Here is a 23,931-nt window from a genome sequence, read left to right as displayed (position 1 = left end):
GGAAACAAGTCACAGTCTTCCTTTCATTCAAAGGGAATTTAACCTAGATCATAGTCATCTCAAGATGGAATATAGTTAGATTTATAAGAACCCTCTTTTGGGCTTCCTGCAAAAGTAAAGTTCCAAGTTTATAAAAAACATTTCCGATAAAAGTTTACTCTGTACAGGAAAGGGGGCAAAGGATGGGGGAATCAAACAGCACCAATTTTAATCAATGTTTATTTATAAACATAACATTTACTATAAAAGCGGTTGCATTTTAGAGTTTTTTTAACTTGCCAGAGGCATTTTAGAATAAATATCATCAAATGAAGATTAGTGTAATTGGTATTTAACATTAATCCATGTAGGACACTTGTCCTTTGGTGATGTTGCATATAAAGTAGCCCTCTTTTGGCTCACCAACTTTTATACCACATTATCGGTAACTACAGTAGATAACGGAATTTAAGTCTACATAACAAGAATAAAGAACCACTATGATGTTTTGAGATTGAAATATATAAAAAATAATTATGACATGGTTATGCCTGCTCTCTAAAGAATGAAAAGCTAAATACACTTTTTGGAACACTTAGAAAAACCCATTACATTTATTATATTGGCGCATCAACAGTAAACCACTCTTTGAAACACATATTTACCATTTCAAAACAAACATAGTAGTAAATCATTGAAATTTTCCTGCCACCCTGCCAACCCTCCCCAAAAGATTTTGAAACAACAAATATGTCACAGAACAGCACAGAGCTGGAAAACATGAAGGATGAAGTGCAAGCATACCTCCTGTGTAGTAATTTGAAACAAAATACAAAAAGGGAGAGTTGGCAGTTAAAGAAATATTCTCTATGCTGGTGACTAATCAATCCTTGCTGAGAAACTGGGGCTGTGATCCATGAGTGCTTGGTTATTCAGGTTTAGATACATATGAAGTTAGCTGCCGCCTTACAGTTACACAGAAGGAGAGAGGTGGTCAGTTACATTCATAAGTGCCCTTACCATAAAATTCTGTTTATGTATAAAAATGGTGCACATGAAAAATCTTGTTAGCAAATTCAGGCTACTGTTATGTTCTACTGAAATTGACAGGACTTTAAGGCTACAATCCTTTACTTTCTTATTAGGCAGTAATTCTCACTGAGCTCCATGGGGCTGATTTTGACTAGCCATGCATAAGGGACTGCAGTGTAAGTTTGTTGAGACCTGCAGAATTCTCAGAATTTCACGCATCAGTTAGCGAAATCTTTCTGCACAAGGGCAAATCAGAATGTTTGCAATCCACTGAAGCACACTCCTCTGCAAGGAGCCACATAAGAGCACATCAAGTTTTGCTCTTGTGCAAGTTCCATTCCTCTGCATGGGAAGTCTGTAGAAGTTCCCACTGAATTGTATACAAGGAGCACAGTGAAATGTACTTAGCATCTGCTTCCAAGAGTCTTAAACATGCTCAACTATGCAGTGGATTCTGGCCAAGTCTCACACTCTGCACATCCACAGAATACCCACTGCAATCAATGGTGCCTAAGGAAATCTTTCTCTGTACCACGCTGCATCCTAGAAGTAAAAGTGCATCTACTTCGGCACAAATCCACAGATTATTTGTGCAACTGCTCCATTCTCAGCCAGCAGGCTACCCAGATCAGTGGTGCACTGGCCACGTGACAACACACACTGAGGCCAGAATTTCCAGAGAACATAGCTGTGTAGCAATGACAAGAAGAATGCCATACTAGAGAGTTCAAAGTAATGTTAGTCCTGTCCTCACCTGCCCTGTCTACCTGTGTTTGAAAGGTACAACACACATCATCACAAGCCTCTTTCCTGTTACTTTGGAGTTAGAGCAAAAGCGGTGCAGCAGGCACTGGGAGGTTCTTCCAGACAGCTGCATCTGTGCAGAACGGGAATCCTTGTTCCATAGCTTCTAGCTGTCACCCTCCAAGGTGTTCTACAGGCAATATGCAGTCCTCACTTTTTCACATGCCTAACGGAGGGCCATTGGCAAAATGTCTTGTGGAATTGAGCCTATGGGTGTTCCAAGGGTAAAGGAACTTGGATTTCCCCTGAAAAATGCAGTGCTCAAACTGGAGCATGCCAAGAGTTTATACATATAAGCTATGCAGAAGCAGAACTATGTTCTGAATAGGAATCTCCATATTCATACCGTTAAAGCGGCATTCCCAAACTTGTGCAAACTGACACACACTTTTTCCTTGAACTAAAATGGGAGGCATACTTCACTGGTACACCAAGAACATTTTCTTCTATAGCACATGTAAGAAAGAACTACCTGGTCCCAGAAGAGCCTGATCTCATTATTTCTATTTATTAGAATAGGGGTGGGCAGAAGGTGGACCTTCAAGTATTTTAGACTTCGATCCTTAACGTTCTTAACCAAGGCCATACTGGCAAGGGCTTAAGGGAATCAAAGTCCCAAACAGCCAGAGATCTACCTTCTGCTCACCCCTGCAAAGAGGGTTGAGCCTTCCCGCAAGTTCAAAATTATGTGCCGATGCAATGGGAAGACTCTTCAGAAGTTGGCTAAAGCTGCTACATCTCTGCAACTAAGCAGAATGACCTGCCCCAACTAGGTTGATTGGAAAGAGGCCAGGGTGGTGAAACAGCTATTCATGCAGAGATACGGCAGGTAGCCTTCCTTATACTTTGGAAGCATAGAAGTCTTACATTATGTAATCTATCCATTTTGCAGGACACACTGGTAGTGCTCTAACAGTCTACAAGTGAGGTATGACTGCCTTAGTATCACAGGGAGAAATCAGTGATGGAGCAGGCAGGTGTGGGGAGATACTTAGACAAATCTCTGGCTTCATTTTTTCATACTGTGGATTTCTTACTTTGCAGAGAGGCATTATGAGTATAGCACAATCCATGCAAACTTCAAACCGTTCCAAATGCATCCCCAACAAACCACATCAACAGCTATTCACAATACAGAAATTAACGTTCTATGCGAATTGCTGTCCTAATTAATTAACCTTTAAAAAATACCAGTATTACATCCTTAAGTCACTGGCAACTGTGCAACAAGTTTGTATTTTCTAAGGCACCATTTTAATGAACTGTGTAGCCTCTTATCAGACAATGATTTGCTTTCAAATAGACAACAGCAGCATATAAATCCTTCCAGGTGGCAAAGGAGACATTTTTGTATCAGCACACAACTGCACGTCAAGATTTGCCTAGACAAATAAATACATACAAGCTGAGTGACCCTTAGAAAGTATTTATTGCTTACCTAAGAACTGAAAGGTATTTCTTCTTGCAAGATGGCTGATGATATGTAATACAACCATGATATAACAGGGAATCTCAATTAATTCAGATGTTTTTAAACATTAGTCTTCTTAAGGCAGCATATACATTTTCTTTTTAAAGAAAACATTTTGGTACTAACAACATATGCTGCCAAATCACCGTTTCCTTTAATCAGCTTGCTGAAGATGCAAGATAGCATCGCTCCACTCACCATGTTCATCAAGTCAGCAAAAACACGTCCTGTGCCTCCAACAGGGCACGCCTGTTCCATAACCACTGGTAAAATATTAATAAGGACCTCATACAGTGCATTTCAGCTAAACATGCTTAAAATCAGATTCAGTCAGCATGTTTGGGTCTGAGTTCCACATATTGATACATTCAAATACATGGAAGTCATCATCATCAGGGAGAAGGATAGTTCTTCAGCTCTTTTAACAGCATGATGGTTGCTGCTGTTCCAATATCAGCGATTCCCGAGCTGCTCCAGAAAATTATTTACATGCAACTGGGAAACTACATGAGAAGAGCATGTGTGGCCACATCCCACATCAATGCTCTCACAGTGGAAAGTAATCACAAAGTGTCCCTCCCTATACACATAGCCCTGATCCATGATACATATCATCAGGGTCACAGCTCATAAGGTAACTAAAAGAATGATACAAGAATGATGAAAAGAATCACATGTTGGGTATTCTCTGTGGACCACTGACTTCCAAGTGCTCCCAGCTTTGCTCCTATTGGGAATGTCTGGTGCAGGCTTAAAAGCCAACAGCCTCTGAAGACTCAGCACATGATGATCAATACCAACAGTTGATCCATCCTGCAGTTGCTATGAATAAGGGTGAGTGGTCTTGCTCTACCTTTCCTTTTGTGTAGAAATAGCCAATCATGTTGATGTGGAAGCAGATCCCACTGGATTCAAGTGAACCAACTTCCAAGTGTCTGTGGTTCATATCTCACTCTAAATCATATGACTAATTTCTTAGAATCATACGAACCCTTTAGATGTCCTGCTTTCTTTGCTTTTAACTCTGTGTGTGAAAGCATGTAATAAGCTATGCAGAGCGACATTATTTAAGAGGGGAGAGGGGAGAAATAAATCAGGAGTCCCTTAGTTGTACAAATCACTGAATATTCCATTCATATATACTCAAACCGTGCAAACAGAATGCATATACTATCCAAAGTTCCACAGGACTCCTGCGTGCACAAAGTAGACAACGTCAAACCTACCCACTACTAGTCCAATGGAGAGCTAGCAGTTCTCAAATAAATCCAAGCTGAGCAGAAACACTTTTCAGATGCGTCAGTCAGTGGAACCTGCCTTTCTGCTTGTTTCCAGGGTTTTTGAACCATGAGCTCCCTGTTGCATGAGTAGTCGGTCCCACTTGTGCAACAGATCAAACAGGAGGGCAGTGACAGTGAAGATACTGCCCAGTGCCTGGCCCATCCCCTTTGACATCAGAGAGCTTTGGGCATATGGCCTTATTGCATACGTTCATCTTTCAGTCGTCGTGAACCACAGTTTTGGCATCTGGTGTTGCTCCAAGCACATTCTGGGAAGTATTTGTAATATGCAGTCATATTTATATGAAGAAGGATTAAGTATTTATTACTCATTATTTATTATCCCAGGGTAGCCAAATTCTGCATCCTCAGAAGTGATTCTACACTCCATTCTAGACAGTGTGGGGCTGAGGCATTTCATTTTGATCTGTTCACAACTGGTTAGACTCCATAATAAGCTGGCGACTTAGCAGTAAATTTTCACTGTTACAGTACACATGCAATGAGGCACAGCTGAGCCATTAAATACCAACTCCAAAGGACAGAAGTAACATTAGGGTAAATTTTTCCTTATGAATACTGGGCTTTACCACAACATTATTAAAATTGGAGACGGTTACCAGGAGCCAGGAAAAACTGCTTCATTGAGTAGATCCAGCTCACTGACTGCCAATTGGCCATTTTGATCAAGTATTTCTACAACCATTGAATACATGAGTTAAGTTTAGTGAAAATGCTTGCATTCATTAAAATAATGTGTTATTACAAGGAGCATCATTTTATGCACACAGTGACTGTGTGACTGAAGGTGAAATAATTTATTCATAGAATACCTACCCTCACGTGAAGGTAATATAGTAAAATGTTTCAGAATTACAATATGCTTTATCAAACTAGTGTCTTTGTATAAAAAAGTTACCGCCCCAGTAATAAACAGAAAGTTACTTTCTGTGATGCTGCTTAATTTTTTCTCTCTCTCAAATACAACTAATTTGGTTAATACGTTGGCATATTATAGAATACCTACGGAGGTTGTGTAAACTTAAAATTCTCAGTTCCTAGGCATATTAAAACAGAACAAGTTTATTGCATCTTTATTTCCTAGTTACTTTCGAAAGAGCAGACTCTGAAACCAAACATAACTGATAATATGAAACACGCTCTCATGGGAGGGTGGGGGTGGGCTAGATGTCCAGAGATGTACTTCATACACATAATGTAAGTGAATCAAGGAAGGAAAGTTATGTATTGCATTGGAAAGTAGCCCATATAGCCTTTTATGCCAGCCTTTCGAGATGACATGAGAGCTATGAAGTCCATGGACAGAAGCTCTTCCAAGGGCTTGTCCAGAAGCAGCCCTAGGAACGTAATGGCGATGTTCTTCCTTGCAAGAACCACACACAGGCCTGAGATCCACGTCACAAGGTTGTCGGCTGCCCAGCGGCTATATCAAAAAAAGGCAAAAAGGTCAAAGCCACAATTTGGTATGCAAGAAACAATGATGCCACTCAAATAGATATTTTACGTTATAATACTTGGGATGCTTTTGGTTTTTTGTTTTCCAAACAGAACCAGTAAGATTAAAGTTAGAGCACCTTTGCTCTAAAGCCAGGTATTTCAACTACCTGTGTTACTTGTCAATTCCCTCCCCTACTTTGAAGCATGTTTTTGTGTGCGACAGTGTTTAAGAAGAAACAAAGTCTTGTGGCACTCTGTTTGGAATGTGGTTAAATTAGAAGTGCCGTGCACAGATCTCAAACACGCTGATTCATCACCCCAGAGACCTGCATTGTGTCAGCGCGTGCATCTTGCCTTGACACGTTACCTGTCTGTGGGTCAAGAGCAAGGAACAATGTGTAATCCAAGGCTATCTCAAAGGGAGTGAGGGGCAGGGGATTGGTGAGACAGGTGAGAACTTTACCTCCACATTAAACCTTTTAAGATCCCTCTACAGTGAAAAGATATTGTCTCTTTTGGTATTCCAGAGCATGCCTATCAAACTATGTAGGAGCCCTCCCTGAGAAATGATGGACTTGCAATATTAAATGGGAAAAAGGTTTGATAAGTAAAAATAAACTTGAAAACATTTGGAGACCATTTATTGAACATATTTTAATAAGAGGAAAGGGGTGTGAACCACCACAAAAGTCAATGCCGTTCTGGAAGGGCAGTGGGGCAACCTGAATGAATAAATGATCTTACATTAAGTGACTTGATCTGTTGGTCCTGGTGGAGATAGCACTAGTATTGTTTCACTATGTTTATTAGTAATGTTTAATTATGTTCACTGTTGCTATATTAATTGTACTGGTTTTGCTAGTTTAATAAAAATTCTATATAAAAAAAGAAATTATGGACATGTGGGAAAGAGCCTCCACAAGTATGCCACTGGTGCAGGGGCAACACAGAGCTCGCACAACTATGCCTCTGGCTCCCTTTGTTTCATGCAAAATAGCGTCACCCCATCTCTCACGCTCCTGGAGAAGTTGCAGAAGCGATCTATACATCTGGGAGGAAGAAGTGTGAAAATTCTATTTCTGATAAGGCAGTATCTCCCCCTCTGTGCCTACCCTGCAGCAGGGGAGTCCTTGTGGGAAAAAGGGCCTGGGGCCTGCATCACCGGCCCCACCCCTCACATCCTGCAGCTTTTCCACCTTCCATGTATTAGGCTTGATGTGTCAGCAGAGGAAGCCCATGTGCTTATACTCATGGATGTTGACTGTACAAAGCCAGAGTGCTTTCTTAGTACCTCTTAAGACATAACTGACACGTGCTAGCCAATCCTGAGGATAAATTTCTTGCCAAAAAGGCATCCGTTTAATTTGGACCTAAATCCACCTATTACAGGATCCCTAGCAAGAAATGCAGATACAGGCAGCTCCAAACTAGCAACTCAAAATCAGATATTTGTCTTCTGTTCTACTTTTCCCACCCCTGCTATAGGCATGATGTTAAATTCTAAGCCAAAGGCATTTAGGTTGAAAAAAAGTTTAAGCTAATACAGAGAAAGATTCAATCTCTGTTTTTATTTATTTGCCCTAACCCAATGAAGTCTAAAGAATGAAATGGAATGGCTGAGAAGCTGTACAACAGCACCCTCTGCCTTTCAGAATGTGAACCTGTTTCCATGCTCAGAAAATCATCTTAAAAACAGAATTTATTTTGCAGAACCAGAAGTATGTCAGCTGTCCTCCCACCCCATTATCCTTAACATGCATAATTGTGCAGGGGCAATATTGCTCTTTCAGTTGTCCATCACGGATTTTCTGGTGCTAAATTTGCATGAACTATGCTACTGAGTGCAGGGCCAGATGGCATAGCACAAAATTTAGTCTGCCATCTTTTTAGATGAAAGGCGAATGTAAATGAACCAGTAGGAAGCGGCAGGATCAGTCTGTTTTCTCCAAGATGTCAGGCGTCTTCAAGAACATCTGGCACTCAGCAGCGGCTGCTGATTGCAGTGCTAGTGGGGCCACCAGTGGGTAGATCAAGTTCAGAATCATGGTTGGCTTCTTTTAAAATTCAGGCTAAAACCCAGGATAGATACACTGCCTCATTCACATAGGAGATGCCAGGCTCCTCCACTGGCACAAAGAGGGAAAGGACCCCTATGGCTGCCCCAACTGAGTGTGTACGTGGGCCTCAAGCAGGGGAAAACGTGGTGTGCCGAGGATCAGGGAGGGCCATGAAGTCGTGCCAAATTCACACAGTACCCTGCCTCCCTCCCTGGTGCTGTGAGCAAACAGCTGACCAGATCGAATGCAGGGTGTGAGGGACAGTGTAGTAGTGGTGCCGCCACCACACTGCATTGGATGAAGGAAGCGAGGATGATAGGATTGGGCCCACTAGCTCTAAGTCTACATGCATGTATACCTGGAAGCAAACTCTGCTGAACACAAATTTACTCTGCTGAGTAAATGCCCATCGGATTTGCACTGCTAAGGTACAAAAATAAGAAGCACAATCCTAAAAGTTAATTTTTTCACTGTACACAGTAGGCCTTGCTTCTCAGTAAGCAAACATCAGATTGTGTTGTAGAGTGCTTATTTTTGGCAGGACTGTGCTCCTGGGGCTTTCTGTTTGTTCATGTGTTTCCACAAATGATTTTGGGAAACTGATTCAGATGTAAGGATAAGTGGGCTTGAAAGGATTTTGTGGACTAATATAGGTCCAAGGCTTCTGCAGTATGCAGTGTTGAGCAGAAACAAAATGGGATATATCAGTTGATCAACTGGGATGTATCAAAGTGAGACCAGCCGGGGGTACTTACTCCTGGATCTGATGTAACAATCATTGCAGTTGAGAAGGCCATTTCTAATTCGGACATCTGTTCCACTTGATGCATCTCCAAGCTGTCCCTTACAAATTCCACACTGTTTATTGAGAAAGAGTAGTGACAGTAAGGGTTAAAAAGTTTATATTCATTTTACACTTGATTGTCATGGCACTTTCCTTCCTCAAATCTTGGAAAGTGTATTTTGGGGATGGTAATAAAAAAACATCACTTGATTATACCTCTAAAATGGGGATGGGAAACTGTGAGAGGACCAAGGGCTATTTGCATACCCTCAAGCTCCTCCCCACCCTCATGGGCTACACTAGACTACAAAAATGAAATCACCAATTTGCCACTGAAGTTTTGCAGAAAACTGCTTTGGAGTGTGCCAAAGAATTAAAAGACTTACATTTTGCTTGTTTGTGCACGATGGAATGCTAAAATAAACAAATATAGAATGCATAGAAGCTCAGTCAGACATTCTAAGCACTCTCTAGCCAGTACAGAGTGCTATTCTGTTGGTTTAAAAAAACCTTAAAACAAAAGCCTTAGACCCCTTGCAGGACTACAGTTCTCCAGGGAGAAGGAATGACAGCTCAAGTCAGTGGTGTACAGATGCCATTTTGGCCTGCATCTTACCCAGATTAATGGGCAAAAGGTCCTTCACTGGTCTGACAGTTCAAGTCAGCAGGGGTGGAGACTCAACCTGGTCCTAAGGGCAGGAATGTCTCCTAGGACCAAGCAGGAGGGTCAGATGACATCAGAGGGCAGGATCTTCACTTTCTTCTGATATCATCTAGCCTGGTGTCCATTTCTCCATCCAGAGAAAGCACGGAAAATATTATTTCTTCAGCAGTCCAAACAGGTGCCATATTATGAAAATCACTGACCTTTGGCCAGGCTGATGAGAAGGGCCCTTTAACTGGTACATGTTATAAATTAGTAGACTATCCGGCACTGTATTATGAAAATCATGAGCTCTAGATGCTGCTTGCCTGTTTAATTGGTCTGTTGTTGACATGGCTCTATTCTCCATAGTGAGAAAAAAGAAATCAAAGGCAGAGCCAAGTATAGATTTTGTCAACTGTTTTGCAACTTTTCTAGGAACCACCAGTGATCTACAGACCAGAGTCTGACCACCTCTGGCCCAGGTGAAAAAAGAGGGGCAGGCTGTTTCAGGCACAAGACACAACTGGAAAAGGACAATGGGGAGGGGAGGGAAGGGAGACCAAGTATTTCTGTGTACATTGGCCATGGGGAACCTCTAAGAGCCTGAGGGCTGAATTCCATTTGAGAGAAGCTTCCAGGGGTCTCATTCCAGCGGCAGGCAGAGCCAAAGGAAAAGAGGTAAAGGCAAAACATGCTAGTACACTGTTGCTGGAAGCTCATTGTGGCTTAAAGCCATTTCAGGTTTCTAGATGAGGAAAATCTGGATGGAAGCCAGGAATCTACCAAATGGATGCTATTTGGAGGAAAGCGGAATCGGGGGGGATATGAGGAACACTGAAGGGCCAGGCTGGGACTGGATTTGCCCTCTGGGACTAAGGGTCCCCACCCCTGCAGCATATTCTATTTTACTTTCTTTTACCCTTGCCAAGAAATATATATGACCGAATTGTTATGCAATGCTTCTAAGGCTTCATCTTTATAATACCACCTTGTAACCCTGGCAAGAGGACTTCTGAACATACTTCTACACTCTGGCTCTAACAACTAGAGCACTTGCTATACAGGATGTAAGTTGCCTCCAGGAACATCTGGCGGGGTCTGCTGTCCCAGTGCTGGTGGAGCAGGGGAAGCATTCAGTTCAGAACCACGGATGGCTTCTTCAAAAAATTCAGGCCAAGACCAGGGATGGATGCACTGCCCCACTCACACTAGGGCTACCAGGCTCTGGGTAAAGGATCCCTATGGCAAGCTGAATTAGATCTCCCAGCTATGTGCATGTGTGTGAGCAGGGAGATGAAAGACAGAAAGGTTCTGTCACAGGGAAAAGAAAATTGGCAGGCCTGTCTGGAGTTGGAAAGCATAAGTATTTGCAAGCCAACCCTACCCTGAAGCACTGAATGTGGAAATAAAGGCCAAGAGTCTCGATAATCATGGCAGCGCCTTTCCCAAGAGGTTGTCCACAGCTGGAGCAGAGTTTCTTTCCACTGATAGACCTAAAAGAAAAGGCAAATGTGGGATAACACTTTCCTCCCATGACATGGTGCCAATGAACCTCACCCCCAGCAGACTGGTATATGGGAGGGAAGCCGCCACTGCTCTGGAAAGTCTGGCCTGCTTTTGTGAATGTAAAATGTGCCTGTTGAGTGGTATATACATTTAATAAAGATGAAGCTGGCACTCAACAAAATTGCAGGACGTTCTTGGAAAGTGCCCGATTTTCTTCCTCAAAGCATCCCCTGGTGGGTGATTAAAAAACTGCAGTGCAGTGCATGTTTGTTTCAACATCCTTTCAGCTGTATGGCTTAGCTGGGAACTGGTTGCTGAGGCACTTATGGGCTTGCATTAGACCTATCCCAGTGACTGTATGAGCTCCTCTTAACATACACCACATAAGGATGATTTGCAGGTTCATGGTGCATTAGTAGGGTCCTGGAGTTAAGCCAACTGTCTCCTAAGTCCTGGCTCATCTAAGCATGGCATTGAAGCAATTTCTGAGTATTTGTAAAAGCCGCTCATAAATATTATCAATATTATTATTCCTGATAATAACAAAATAATAGGTATTTTCAAAAATATGCTATTGATTCACCCACACAACCCTCCTCAAAGCTATGTTCACCAATCTGGTTCAAAATCTTAACTTGGAAGAGCAGTTTATTGACTTCAGAATGCTCTATTGACCTTTTATACCTGTTGGGTGACTGGCTCTGAACTGTTGGAGAACCAGGTGATGCTGGACCAGCTTTCGGGCTCTCCTGGCAACCTGCCCTGAAGTACAGAACAGAAAAGAATTCTGGTGAAGCTTTTGAAATAAGTGCTCCATTGCAGTACTGGAGGGAAAATGGGCAGGTCCTTGCTTGGAACTATATATGTTGTCTGGCTCTTGGAAAGACATCTTCTGCCTCAGGCAGGGTTGTTGTGCTGGCAGACAAGACAATTTAACCTTCAGAATGGCTGGGCCAAGTCTCTGGCTTTGGAGGTAGAAAAAGGGAGAGCTTTGTGGTAAAACTTTTTTTCAGGCAGTGCTTCTTCAAATATCAGACGAGTTGCAAGTCTAAATGGTTACACACACACACACAAAGCTCCCAACAGATTCACTATAATTATGAAGCAAATCCTTTTTTGAATATCACATTAAACACAATATGACTGGTAGAAGCCTTTAATCATGTGATCTCCCACCTACCTGCCTTCACGGTACAGTCCAGGAGTACTTTACCATATGATCAATCATTTATATAGACCCCTTCCCCCATCTTTTATAGGCCACATTCCTTCCCGCAGAGAGGTCCTGCAATTGCTCACACTCTGGGCCAGGTTCAAGGGACCTCTTCCTCTTCCCAAGAGCCCCTCTCTGAAGGATCCATGGCAGCATATCTTAAAAGCATCCCTTATGATGCAGTTAGTCAGGCAAGCCTTTATCACCTACCTCCTACTTTCTCTTGTGGAACTGACCGGCAGACCTAAATTATGTTCAAATGGTGAGTTTTTCCATTTGACATCTGAAACACGTGGATTAGTTAATGGTTGTTGATTCTGTGGAATATCTGAAAAAAGAGATTCCAATTAAACAGAAACATGTGTATTAAGCTGTCATTTGCTAGAAAAGGCATTTCTAAATTCTACACAGGAGGGGTGGGGAAGAGAAAGAAGGCACAAACTCCCTCAAATAATATACAATTGTTTTCTTATGGCTGTCTGGTGTGGACAGAGCCTTTCTTTGGTTTTCACATAGCTAAGTCAAAGAAGAGTAGAGGGGTAAAAATGTGTGGGGTTAAAAAATAAGGGGCTTGATAAAAAAAGGAGAATTTTACTGTAGTCACAGCAGTATTTTTCATTAATGGTTGATTAAAACCAACCGGCATATAAGTATTCCAAATAAATAAACAAACAAATAAATAAAAATATTTCCCAATGGCTTTTAATGCCTAGAAGATACCTGTTTAAATGTCCCTGATAGCTATTTACTACTAGCTACCAGTCTGAATGTTGGCTGATGAAGAGGACAGATTTTTGCAGCAGTTTTAACTGTTTTGGGGTTTGAGTAACCCCCATACTTGTAAACTGGCAACTAGGTCCATGTTATATAAGTGCCACTGAAACTGATGCTAATAGGGTTGCCTATGGAATCTCTGAGGAGAGCAGGGTGTTATGAAATACAAACACTATCAAATAAATGTAAAATAATTATATGCAATTATCCATTATCTGACTTCTACAGCCTTGCCTAGACAGCAGCTCTTTCCTTGTGGGTGCATCTCAATGCCTTATCAGAAGGTGAAGTGCTGCAGAATGAGCATGCAAGGGAGGAATATACTTCAGCAAGGCAGAAAGCTCAACAAAAGGGTGGTGGAAGGGACAGGAACTGCCAGGTGCATGACTCTGGGGCAACAGAACTGCACGTTAAGTTCAATCTCAGATGATCTGCTGAAATTCCAGTTGCTTTACTTTAATGCCATCTACATTTTTGTTTCATGCACTTTCAGTTATCACCATATTTAAGTGCCATATGCTCTACTGAAGGTTTTTTTTTTAACTTTGGCAGCAAATTTTGAGATTTAAAAATCTGGGTTTTATCATGCTTCACAGATATGTATGATCAACATGCTCAGAATGGTTGCTTATTGCCCATATCATTTTACTGAATACAGAAAAATAGATTAAGTAATATTATTGTAATGAAAGTAGAGTCTTGTGACTTTCAAATTTGTCTTAATGGCAATATAGATAATAATAATCAACATTTATTAATAGCTATTAACTGAGCATGGTTAAATGTCAGAGCATCTTAGAAAGCAAAAGTGCCAATATTTTGACTTAACTTGCATTTCAAAAATCTATGAACAAGTGCCATTTTGTACAAAGAAATTCAAAGTAACTGCATTTCTCACATCTGCTCCAAATGTAAACAGATACGCAATACTAGTAGCAGATGCTACTTTAAATGCAAGATGAATAATTAAAGAGAGACTGTTGTTTCTGTTTGTAGTCCAGGTATTTTGTTCTTGTTTTACAAAGAGATTTAAAAAGTCTTCACATACCCTGGTATAATGGCAAGGTCATTTTGTTGGGCAACATACATTCTGACATGGTTATCTGTTCATCTTGCTCATTTCTTCTCTGATTGCTGGTTTCTAGATATCCTTCTATATTTACAGTGCTGATAAACAGAAAACAGATTTTACAAAGAAAGGCAGGAATAACATCAAAGAGTTCTTTTTAATAACTTGATTGTGCCAAAGGCTGCCCACAGATGGAATATGAGGCAGGTTCAGATGTCTTTACTTTGGCTATCTAAATATGCAGCACCAAATAGACGAACATATCCAACTGCATGAAAAAAAAAACTGTTGTGTTAGGTTTGCCTACTCTCTTAACCAATCAGTGACTGAAACCATATCAATAGCAACCAGACAAATAGATCTTCCAGCCATTGTAAATAGGTAACAGGATCTTCCATGTTGTTTGTAGGAAAAACCACAGTGGCAGAGCCTAAATGGCTGACTGGCTCCAAGTTCATGTCAGAGTGTTCTTAAGAACTGGCTGCTTGTCTGTCCTTGAAAATACACTCATGCTCCCAAATGTACACTATGAAATGTAACTTGGGACACAGGAACTGTAGTTAGCACTAGTGCATGCCCTTAGAAAGGAACAAAGATGGATTTCTTTAACTGCACCTGACTGAGAGCAGAAATTTACACACAGGAGGAAGTGCAGAGTTTCCATTTGCAGTACTGCATTTGAGATGATGTGAATATTTTGGCAGGGCTGGTGGCCACTGTTTCAAAGATGAAAGCCACCACTGATGTAACCAAATAATGAAGTAATCTCTAGGGATTATGAACATGCCCTTAGAGCAGCTTTAGGCAAGGAAATAATATGAAAGGATCACAAAGCACAAATCTCTTTGCACTTTCTGTTTCCACCTCTCCTTAACTTATCCAAGATGTTTGCTGTTTCCCCAGATGTGAAAAGGCTCATGCACTTGTTCCTCTGGAATAAACCACTGCAAGATTTTCTCTATTTACCCACGGAGCCAACTGGGTGGCTTTGGGCCTGTCACAGACCCTGAGCCCAACCTACCTCACAAGGTTGTTGTTGCTGTGGGGATAAGATTGAGAGCAGCAGAATTAAATAAGCTGCTTGGAATTCTTTGAAAGAAAAAGGGCAGCGTATAAGCCTAATAAATCTATATTTGTTTTACACACCTCCTGTTCTCCTCCCATGGTTCATGCACCTTGTTTTTCGAAAGGGATGTACCATCTGGTTCACAGAATAGCTTTTTCAGTACTCTAACGTCCTTTTGCTTATTCTCCTCTTCCGAGTTGCTCATATCTAGTGTATTCTGCAAAGAGGGAGAGATCAGAGACACTTATCTCAATTCAGCAAGGACTGTCCTCTTAAAATAGAACTCCTGAGAACAGTAGCATTATTACGCAGGAAGGGACGTTGATCAGAAAGCAACATAGGGTAGATCCTGCCGTCACTGCAAACTATGGTTTAGGCTTTCAAATTCTGACGGGCAAGGCATTTTAATTTCTCAGCTTCTCAGCACACTGCTTTGTGGCTAGCGGGTTGGACTGAGATCCAGGAGACATGGATTCTAGTTCCCACTCAGCTTCAAAGCTCACTGGGTAAGGTTGCACCAGTTACTAACTCTCAGCTTACCCTACCTTACAGGGTTATTGTAAGGATAAAGATTGTGAGGAGCAGGAAGATGATCTATGCCAAGTTCCTTGAAGGAAAAAAGGCAGGCTATAAATATAATAAATAAATACATCTTCATGAATAAAGTTTCATAGGAAAGCCTCCCTTAACTGTGGTTTGGCAGGATTATGTGTCAGCTATGGATTCAGCCATAGTTATTACATTATGCACTGTTCCCTCTTTTCTAAGCTATACACAATATGAGGCTGCTGCAGGCATTCCTTTCATTCCAAACAAAGGATTGGATCCAGAGTTCCTGTTCAGGCAACAGAACTTTTTCAGGAGGCAATTCTCCTTCCCTATGTAGCTTCCGGTGCTTCCCAAAAATCTATTCCAAAGAGTTAGAACTCCATGAAATAGGAAAGGTCATTCACTGAGTGGCAAAAGAATGATCAATATCCTCTTTATTCTCTATTTATGGAAGGGGCCCTTCATAGACAGAAAGACTCCTTCCATGAGCCAAAAGGTTTTAATTAAGGCATATTTTCACAGCTCTATTCATGGAACAAAATGGAATAGAATCACCCAGGTTAAACCGAGATTTAACTTTATATTCCAGATCAAGAAAGGTTTCCTTTAATAGCCCTTTTTTCCATCTCCAGCTGCTTGCTCCAGGTCTCCCAGTGAGCTCACCACAGTCCCATTTCCATCTGTCAGTGAGGAAGAAGTGGACAAGGGTTCTGCAGAGTTGGAAGTAACTGTGAATGGAACCACAGTGTCCTCAATGATCTTGCGTTCCTAAAGAGGAGGAAAGTCTGTCAGAGTAGCACTACAGATAAACTTAGGAAGAGGGAGTTTTAAGCTAGCACCATACAACACAACTAACAACTTAAGTGCATTTTTCTGATTTCCTCTGGGGAGGAATAAGCTAGCAGCCAAATATAGTAAATGTTTGAGAACAGAACTCAGGGAATAAAAATGGCAAAAAAATAAAGAGGGTGTATTTTGTTGCTATACAGACCTCCTAGTTCATCCCTTGCAACTTCTCTTCCTTGCTACTTAGCTGTACAGACAATTTAGGTTCAGTTTCCATGATCTCCTACTCTGAAAATTTGAGTTTTCTGAAACTCTGAATCCTGAGCCAGACCACCACAAAGCAAACAAGTAACATTATTTTTGAGTGTAGTGATCTTGGAAGGAACATGCACTTTGATTATTAAGAATATCATAATGTGCAAAGACTGCAGGTCATGTTCCCACTTGTTTACCATACTATGAATCAAAGCCCATCTCTTGCTTTGAAGCTTCCCATAGCCAAGGACAAACTGCAGGAGCTGTACAAGTTCCAAGCGGAAGTACCGACTTTCTAAATCCTGCAGCTGACATGTACAGATACTATGCCTCAGCTTACATCCTAGAGAGCACGCTGCAGAAGGTGGGTCGCATCAGCACCTGCTAAGTTGCTGTCCCAAGCTGCAATCTGCTGCTTTGTGCATCAAAGTGTAAGCTGTCATGGTTGCATTTCCCTCCAAAGGAAGTTAAGCCATGACGTGATCAGGGAATATCCAATGAGTGTGATAGTCGTCCAGGAAGGTATATAGAAATTACACTTAGGTTACAACCTGGATATTTTCGCATGAATGCCAAGTATAAGGATTCAGATCAGCAACTGAAGGCACAACAGCCATCAGTCTTGCCACTGCAATACTGAATGTCAAATACAAAATGTGTACAAGGCATAGCATGGATTGAACCAGTGAAGAACAGTATCAAGGCAATGATTCATCCAGCCCAGCACTGAGTTACACTGCCAGGCCTTGGGGAAGCCTTGCCCTGCTGGCAAGCATCTGGTACCAACTCCTGGTTTGCAATAGCTACGTCCTCCGACCAATTTAGCTGGCATATCCTGGAAGGTTCTAAAACTGTTATTCATAGATACCCATCTTAAAAAATGAAGAAGTATAGGTAATGGAACACTTCTTGATTATTGGCTTACTTGTGCAAAGGAACTAAAGGGCTATTTAAACAGCAAAAAGCCTTGTTGATCCCTTGGTTTATAAAGCTGTGATGTGATTCTTCAACCTGTAGAGAAGGTAGCCTCAGAAACAAGACAAGTATGTTATAGTTGCATCTCTGCCTTCTTACCTCCTCATAGTATTTACGTTCCTCCTCTTCCACTTCTTTTTGTGCTCTCTCCCATTCTTCCTTCAACTTGTCCTGCTCTTTCTGATACCTTTCCTGTAGAGAATTACAGTATAAGCTATTAAACAGAATTACAACTCATTGGCTCATTCAGTGTGAAACCCCATTTTCAATTCCCCTTCTTCCTTCATGAAACCCAGTTCAAATTTCCCCAGTATCTGGTTAAGCTGATCTCTCTACTCTTTCAAAAGCCTGCAAAACCTGAGTGGAGAATCCTCCACCACCACTACCAGAAAGCTTAACTGCACACCAGCCACATGGAACCTCCAGACTGTGGAGGTCCCTCCCTCGCCCACCAGCCTCTTCCTCAGGCCCTGCCCCTTTACTCAAAGCAGGACAAACACTCATCTTTAGTCACCAGCTGATTAAAGAGAAGAGACATTTCCTGCTGAGCACTGAAACTGCATCCCTACTGCCAGACAGAGTGGGGGGGGGGGGCACTTCAGCCAGCTGGTTTTTGGTGTCATAAAAGGGCAGGAAATTGTTACTTACAGGAGTCCTATTTGCCATGCAACCTCTGCCTCAGCCTGAAAACTGGCCTCTCTCTTGCACCCCACTACACCAGCCTGTACCATCTGTGTGTTCGTTTGCAAAAACATCTCCAATTATGGGGGACTCCTCCTAAAAACCAACATGCTCCAGGACTGTGTAAGACCTTTCTTCAGAAGGCTTGCTTCAAAAATGCTGTAGGCTAATTCAAATAGCTGTTACATAGGAATGTTTAAGAAATTCAGCCTTGAGCTAAGCTGATCTGCACTTCCTGCTTGGAACATAATCATCCTATGGATTTCACATGTCACTCAATTTTGCAATGCAGTCCCTGGCTCAAAAATACTTCTGAAATAAATTAAAATGCTTATTTTAGGATAAAAGCATTTGAAATGTGCATTTTGTAAAAAAATACAGTCAAAATATCCATTTAATGATCAACGCATACAAATTGTTGTATATTTTAAAAAACAAGTGCACGTAACTGCAGAAATGATTTAGAACAGACTTAAGAAAGAGCACATACCAAATTGATATGGATTGTGAGCAACCGATCTGACACCAATGGTGTGGTACCTTTATACATTTTAGTGGACACTATTTCATGCTGTTGCTTGTCTTTGGTTACTTTTATTAGTTCATCTGGTTTTGGGAAACTTCAGGCTTAGAGCTTTAGTGTGAAAGGGATCCTTGGGCATCTTGGAGGAAGGGCAAGGGTACAAACACAACAAAACACCCAGGAGCATAGAATTACCTGAAGCAAACGCTCCTGTTCTTGCTGCCATCGCTCTTGTCGCTTCCGCTCTTCTTCTGGATCCCAAGACCAGGAGCCAAAACGCTTAAAATAAGTTTACAGATACTGTCAAAGGCTAGCAGTGCATACCAGAAAACAATTATAAACATGGAAATGCATCTATGCTGCATTTAGTGGGAGCGGCTGAAAATCAACCAAGCCATTGCACAGGCACATCATCACAATCCAGTGAGCAGCTGTCTGTGGGCAAAACTAACACGAGCACAAATGTGTCCTGGATGCACATGTGCACTCCCACTGTTGTCATTGTGCCAAACATGAGTCCAGACACTTCTACATCAGTAGGAGGCAGCCTGGCAAAATTCAAAATTGGAGGGAAAGCTCTTCCCAGAGCATACACTGGTACCTCGGCTCATGAACGCCTTGGTTCACGACCAAATCGGGTCGCGAACAAAAATTTTATGAAAATTTTGACTTGGGTCGTGAACTCAGCATTGGGTGGCAACCAAGATCGCGGCCATCTCCCCACCCCGCCATTTTCATTTTCAGCATCAACACCAGTGTTTTTAAATGTGCAGCTCTACATTTTTTTTTCACACTGAATAAGCCAAATTCCGCAATATACTGTGGTCTGTGATAGGACACATACTTGTAGGTTTACAGTGAGGACAGAGGGAGGATGCAATCTCAGCCATCTCCCCCCCGCCACCCCCCCCCCCGCTGTGTTGCACCTGTCTTTCCTGCAGGAGCATGCCTGTTTTCACACACACCTTCCCTGCACAAATGCAACTGTGATCATGACCATCTCCCCACTCAGGGTGGGGGGTTGGGAGATGGCCGCGATCGTGCTGGCTGGGGGGGGGGGGTAGATGGTTGAGATTGTGCCCGTCTTTCCTGCAGGAGCACACCCGTGCTAGGATTACTTTAAGAAGTACCACCCCTACATAACTGTAACAAACAGAATGTTGAATCTGATGAACGATAACGTGGTCTCTCATTTCCAGAGGGTTATGCAGCACAGAAAAAGACAAGTGACTATAGACAGATTTTTCACCAAAATTGACCCTGCAGCTAAGGGACAAAGAAGAGAGGAAACCCCTGAAAGAGATCTCCCCAATGTCCTTATGGAGGGGGACTCTCCCTCAAAACAATAATCTCCCCCCCCTTCACCTAGGTTAGTGTTCTCCACTGTACTGTACAGTACTTTGTCACTTTGTTGTTCTTTGTCACTTTCTTTCAAATTTTTCTGATTAAAAAAATAGTTACAGAACAGATTAACCTTATTTATATTGAATCTTATGGGGAAATTTGACTTGGGTCACAACCAGTTTGGGTCACAACCTGAGTTGTGGAACAGATTAAGTTTGTGAGCCGGGGTACCACTGTATATGGAAAAAGACCACTTCTACTAGAAATTGCAACACATGAGGAAGAAGAAGCTGAAGCCACTGCAATGCCTCCATCCTCTGTTCCAGATGGGGTTGCTTGCCAATGCCTCTGGATGCAAAGGGCCTCTCCCCAGGTATGCCCTTAGTTTTCAGGGAGTCTATCTCCCCTGTCATGCTTACCCCCAGACAGCAGGAGCCGTCATAGCCTGGCTGGAGCATACTCCTCAGGTTTTAAAGGAGAACAAATGTGGTTTTGGGGTTTTTTTGGTGGGGGAGCCCAGGACACACACCTCCCCAAAGGACTAGTAGGCTCCAGACCAATGGTAGACCAACACACTGGGTTACCTGCTGCCTGCCAATTATTTATTAGATTTATATCCCACCTTTTTTCTTATTTAAAGAATGCAAAACGGTTTACATCATTCTCCTCCTCCTGCTCCCAATCTTCTCATAACAACAACCCTGTGAGGTAGGTCAGGCTGAGGGTCTGTGACTGGTACAAAGTCACCCACGTGGCTCCATGGCTGATTCACTGGCCTAGTTTTGTCTCTTGCTCCCTTAATGCAGACTTTAAACTTTCACTACATTCAATTGTTAATCCCGCATACAGTTTTATTAGATCTCAGTGAGAACAGATTCTGACTCAGGAAGCATTATTCACTCATTAACCCACATAGTTCCCACATACAGATGTTATTCACCCCTACCGGGTGCCATCTTTGGTAGGCAGCATTCTGATTATTCCCTTAAAGGTTTTCCAGATGTCCAAAACTTCAGGCTCATACCAGTCATGCATGTGAGCTTTCCTGGGAGTAGAAGGAATACTTTACACAACCACTTTCTCTTTGGTTTCACAAGTGGTGCTGCAGGATGTTGTGTGTGCCAGCAGAGCAATTTCTAGAGAGCAGTCTGAAAGCTCTCATGGGTCTAGCCCTTTTCTGATGCTATTGCTGTACTACAGTGGGACCGTTTCCACACAAGCAAATCTGCGTTGGAGATAACACCTTAGATCACCATCTAAGGTGATCTAACTGCACAGCCCCTAGGGAGACGCTGGAATAAGAATCCACTACAAATGAAAGTTTGCTGAAAATGGTACCTGGCAGCAGAAGCCAAGTATACAGGGATATTCTGGTACAACTTCTGCCTCGGGGAACTGGATCCTTGAAGGATCAAGATTATCCTGAGCACACTCTCACTCAAGATTTCCCTGAACAGACTCTTCCAGAGAATTCCTGTGAGAAGCCCCAACCCTTTCATGCAAATGCCAAAACCAAAAAGGCAACTTACATTTGACTTTTCACCATTATCAGGGTCAACTGCAGGGAGAAAAACAACTACAATTAAACTTTTCAAATTTCAAGTCAAGCAAGCATTTATTTTATTTACATACAGGTATTATACCACGTCTTTAAGCCAGAGTAGCTAACGCTTTAAAACTGGTGATTTAAAACAGCGATAGTCAGTGTTGGCTCCAGACTTTGAATGGGTGTGCATGTGTTGGGGGGAAACAGACTTGCCAAGATGCCCTCAGTGAGCCCATCTCCTTGAATGGACCTGCAGCCTTGCCAATGCCACTGCAATCCATTTGCTGGCCCTCCTTCTGAGCAAGACATGCCCAACCAGCTCAAAGAGAAGTGGGCACTCTTGCTTCTCCTCTCGGTGCTTGTCACTGCTCACATACCAGGGAAAGCACAGGGGAACAGAGAGCAACATCAAGGAAGAAGGCCAGGGGTTTTTGGAGGTCAGCTGTGGTAGCCCTGCTGGTGTGTAGCCCTTTGCAAGTGCCCAACGGTGCCCCTCCTGGATGCCAGCACTGGCTATCATCACATCATGTATCATCATGTATGAAATGCAACGAGTAGAAACGAGTGGGAAGACAAAGAGGCTGTCAAGATTCTATTTTGCTTTCTTCAATACTGTTCTTCATTGCTTTAAGGAAACCTGCTCATCAAACACAGAGACAGAACATACCCTCCACCAACAGAAGTGCCTTCTACACAGATGGAGTAAGAAGAATATTAGCATCAATCGACATTAGGGTCTACGCTTCTGCTACTTACAGTTGCTTTTGGCCACAGGCACTAGCAATAGCTGAATAGAACATGCTACTTCTAGGTTCTACTTTCCAGCTTTCCCTGTACTATACTACTGGGGAAAGGGAATATGCCATTCCAGCCCACAGTTACCAAGAGACATCTTGCCATTTCTGTGGAATGCATTTGATTGCAACAGTATACTCGTGTTCTAGGATGAGACTTGCATGGATAAAAGAGGCAATCACGTGATGTTCCATTTTACAAGGGGCGCAAGCTCTCTGACAACTATGCAACAGGAAAAGGCATTTTCTACAAAAGCAAGAAGAACAGACAAATACCAGCTTTTGTGCCAAATAACATTTAAAAAACACCTATGCAGTGTAGCAAAAGGAACACAGCCACACCCAAGGCCATCATTTACCTGACTGAGAGAAAAATTGGTAGCGCCGCCAGGAGTTCCGAACCTTAAGCGGAACACTGGCATTGTTGGGTGACTCTAGAGTGGATGGCAGAACAGAAACAAAACAAGAAATGCAACACTGTGAAAGCAAATCTGTGACCAGCAGAATAGCCAAGAGAGGAGATGATGAGCCAGTCCTGCTAGAAGGCTAGATAGCTGCAGTTTTCCATAGAGATCAACGGAGGGCATGTCTGGCAGTTTCCAGGGAATGCAAAAATGCTTTTTTTCCATGAGTCATAGAATTTTAATATGCTGCTTATGGAGTGTTTGTACATTTGTTGTGATGTTACTTCTTTATTCATATTTTGTAGCCCGCTGTAGGTCCATAATATTGGCAGAAAAGAAGGGTGGGAATAGAAATTAAGTAAAATAATCAATCAATCATTTTCGTAGTGTTTCTTTACAGCCAATGTTTATGGTGCGTATCCCATGCTACAGTCTACAACAGTCTTCTTCCCTTTCTTCTGTCAATGAAGTAATGACCCTGGAAAATGATACTTGCTTTTTCCAGAGACAGTTCTCATTCTGCTGGCTGCATGCTTCATTGCTGAATCAGGAGTAAGACTACTAAAGCAAGGCTGTGATCCAGGTTGCTGCTGTGGACTATGGTACATCACAACCCCACTGTGCTTAAATCACCACTGCCAACAATGACAGAATGGGGGGGGGTCTGTTTTAGTGTGCGGAGATACACTGCTGGCTCACAACCTGAGCAGGTGTGGTGCACTGGCTAAGCTACCACAGAAGGAATCATCTTTTGTACCTCACCTCACCTAGGAACTCATAGGGAGGCCTTAAACATGTCACACCTTTCTGTATTACTCTACCATCAGTTATATGGGGATAGTTACACTCCAATGTATGGGGCTGGTCTTAAAAAGAAAAGCATTTTAAGGTCTCCTGATGCAGAATGTGAAATTTAACTTTCCCTTTTTAAAAAA

At 42.2% G+C, this 23,931-nt stretch overlaps 1 protein-coding gene across 6 annotated transcripts in view; it reads right to left on the bottom strand.

Moving 5' to 3' along the window:
• Positions 1-202: 202 nt before the first annotated feature.
• LIMCH1 (LIM and calponin homology domains 1) overlaps positions 203-23,931 on the bottom strand; it is a 233,810-nt gene continuing 210,081 nt past the window's right edge. For 4 of the 6 annotated variants that reach the window (XM_044418200.1, XM_044418199.1, XM_044418198.1 and 1 more), the window contains 11 exons: positions 21,782-21,810; positions 19,104-19,187; positions 17,804-17,896; positions 16,352-16,456; positions 15,220-15,356; positions 14,053-14,171; positions 12,441-12,558; positions 11,693-11,779; positions 10,896-11,004; positions 8,837-8,939; positions 203-6,010 (listed from right to left, as the gene is read on the bottom strand). In XM_044418200.1, coding sequence (XP_044274135.1) covers positions 5,985-6,010; positions 8,837-8,939; positions 10,896-11,004; positions 11,693-11,779; positions 12,441-12,558; positions 14,053-14,171; positions 15,220-15,356; positions 16,352-16,456; positions 17,804-17,896; positions 19,104-19,187; positions 21,782-21,810 — 1,010 coding nt within the window. In that variant the 3' untranslated portion in view covers positions 203-5,984. The remainder of the gene's footprint in view (positions 6,011-8,836; positions 8,940-10,895; positions 11,005-11,692; positions 11,780-12,440; positions 12,559-14,052; positions 14,172-15,219; positions 15,357-16,351; positions 16,457-17,803; positions 17,897-19,103; positions 19,188-21,781; positions 21,811-23,931) is intronic. The other 2 variants (XM_044418201.1, XM_044418197.1) reach the window with 1 other exon arrangement.

The sequence above is a fragment of the Varanus komodoensis genome, unplaced genomic scaffold (genome assembly GCF_004798865.1).
Source record: "Varanus komodoensis strain SLA01 unplaced genomic scaffold, ASM479886v1 scaffold9, whole genome shotgun sequence".
NCBI classification, from domain to species: Eukaryota; Metazoa; Chordata; class Lepidosauria; order Squamata; family Varanidae; genus Varanus; species Varanus komodoensis.
The sequence above is the reverse complement of the archived record's forward strand: the minus strand, read 5'-3'. Positions and strand labels throughout refer to the sequence as shown.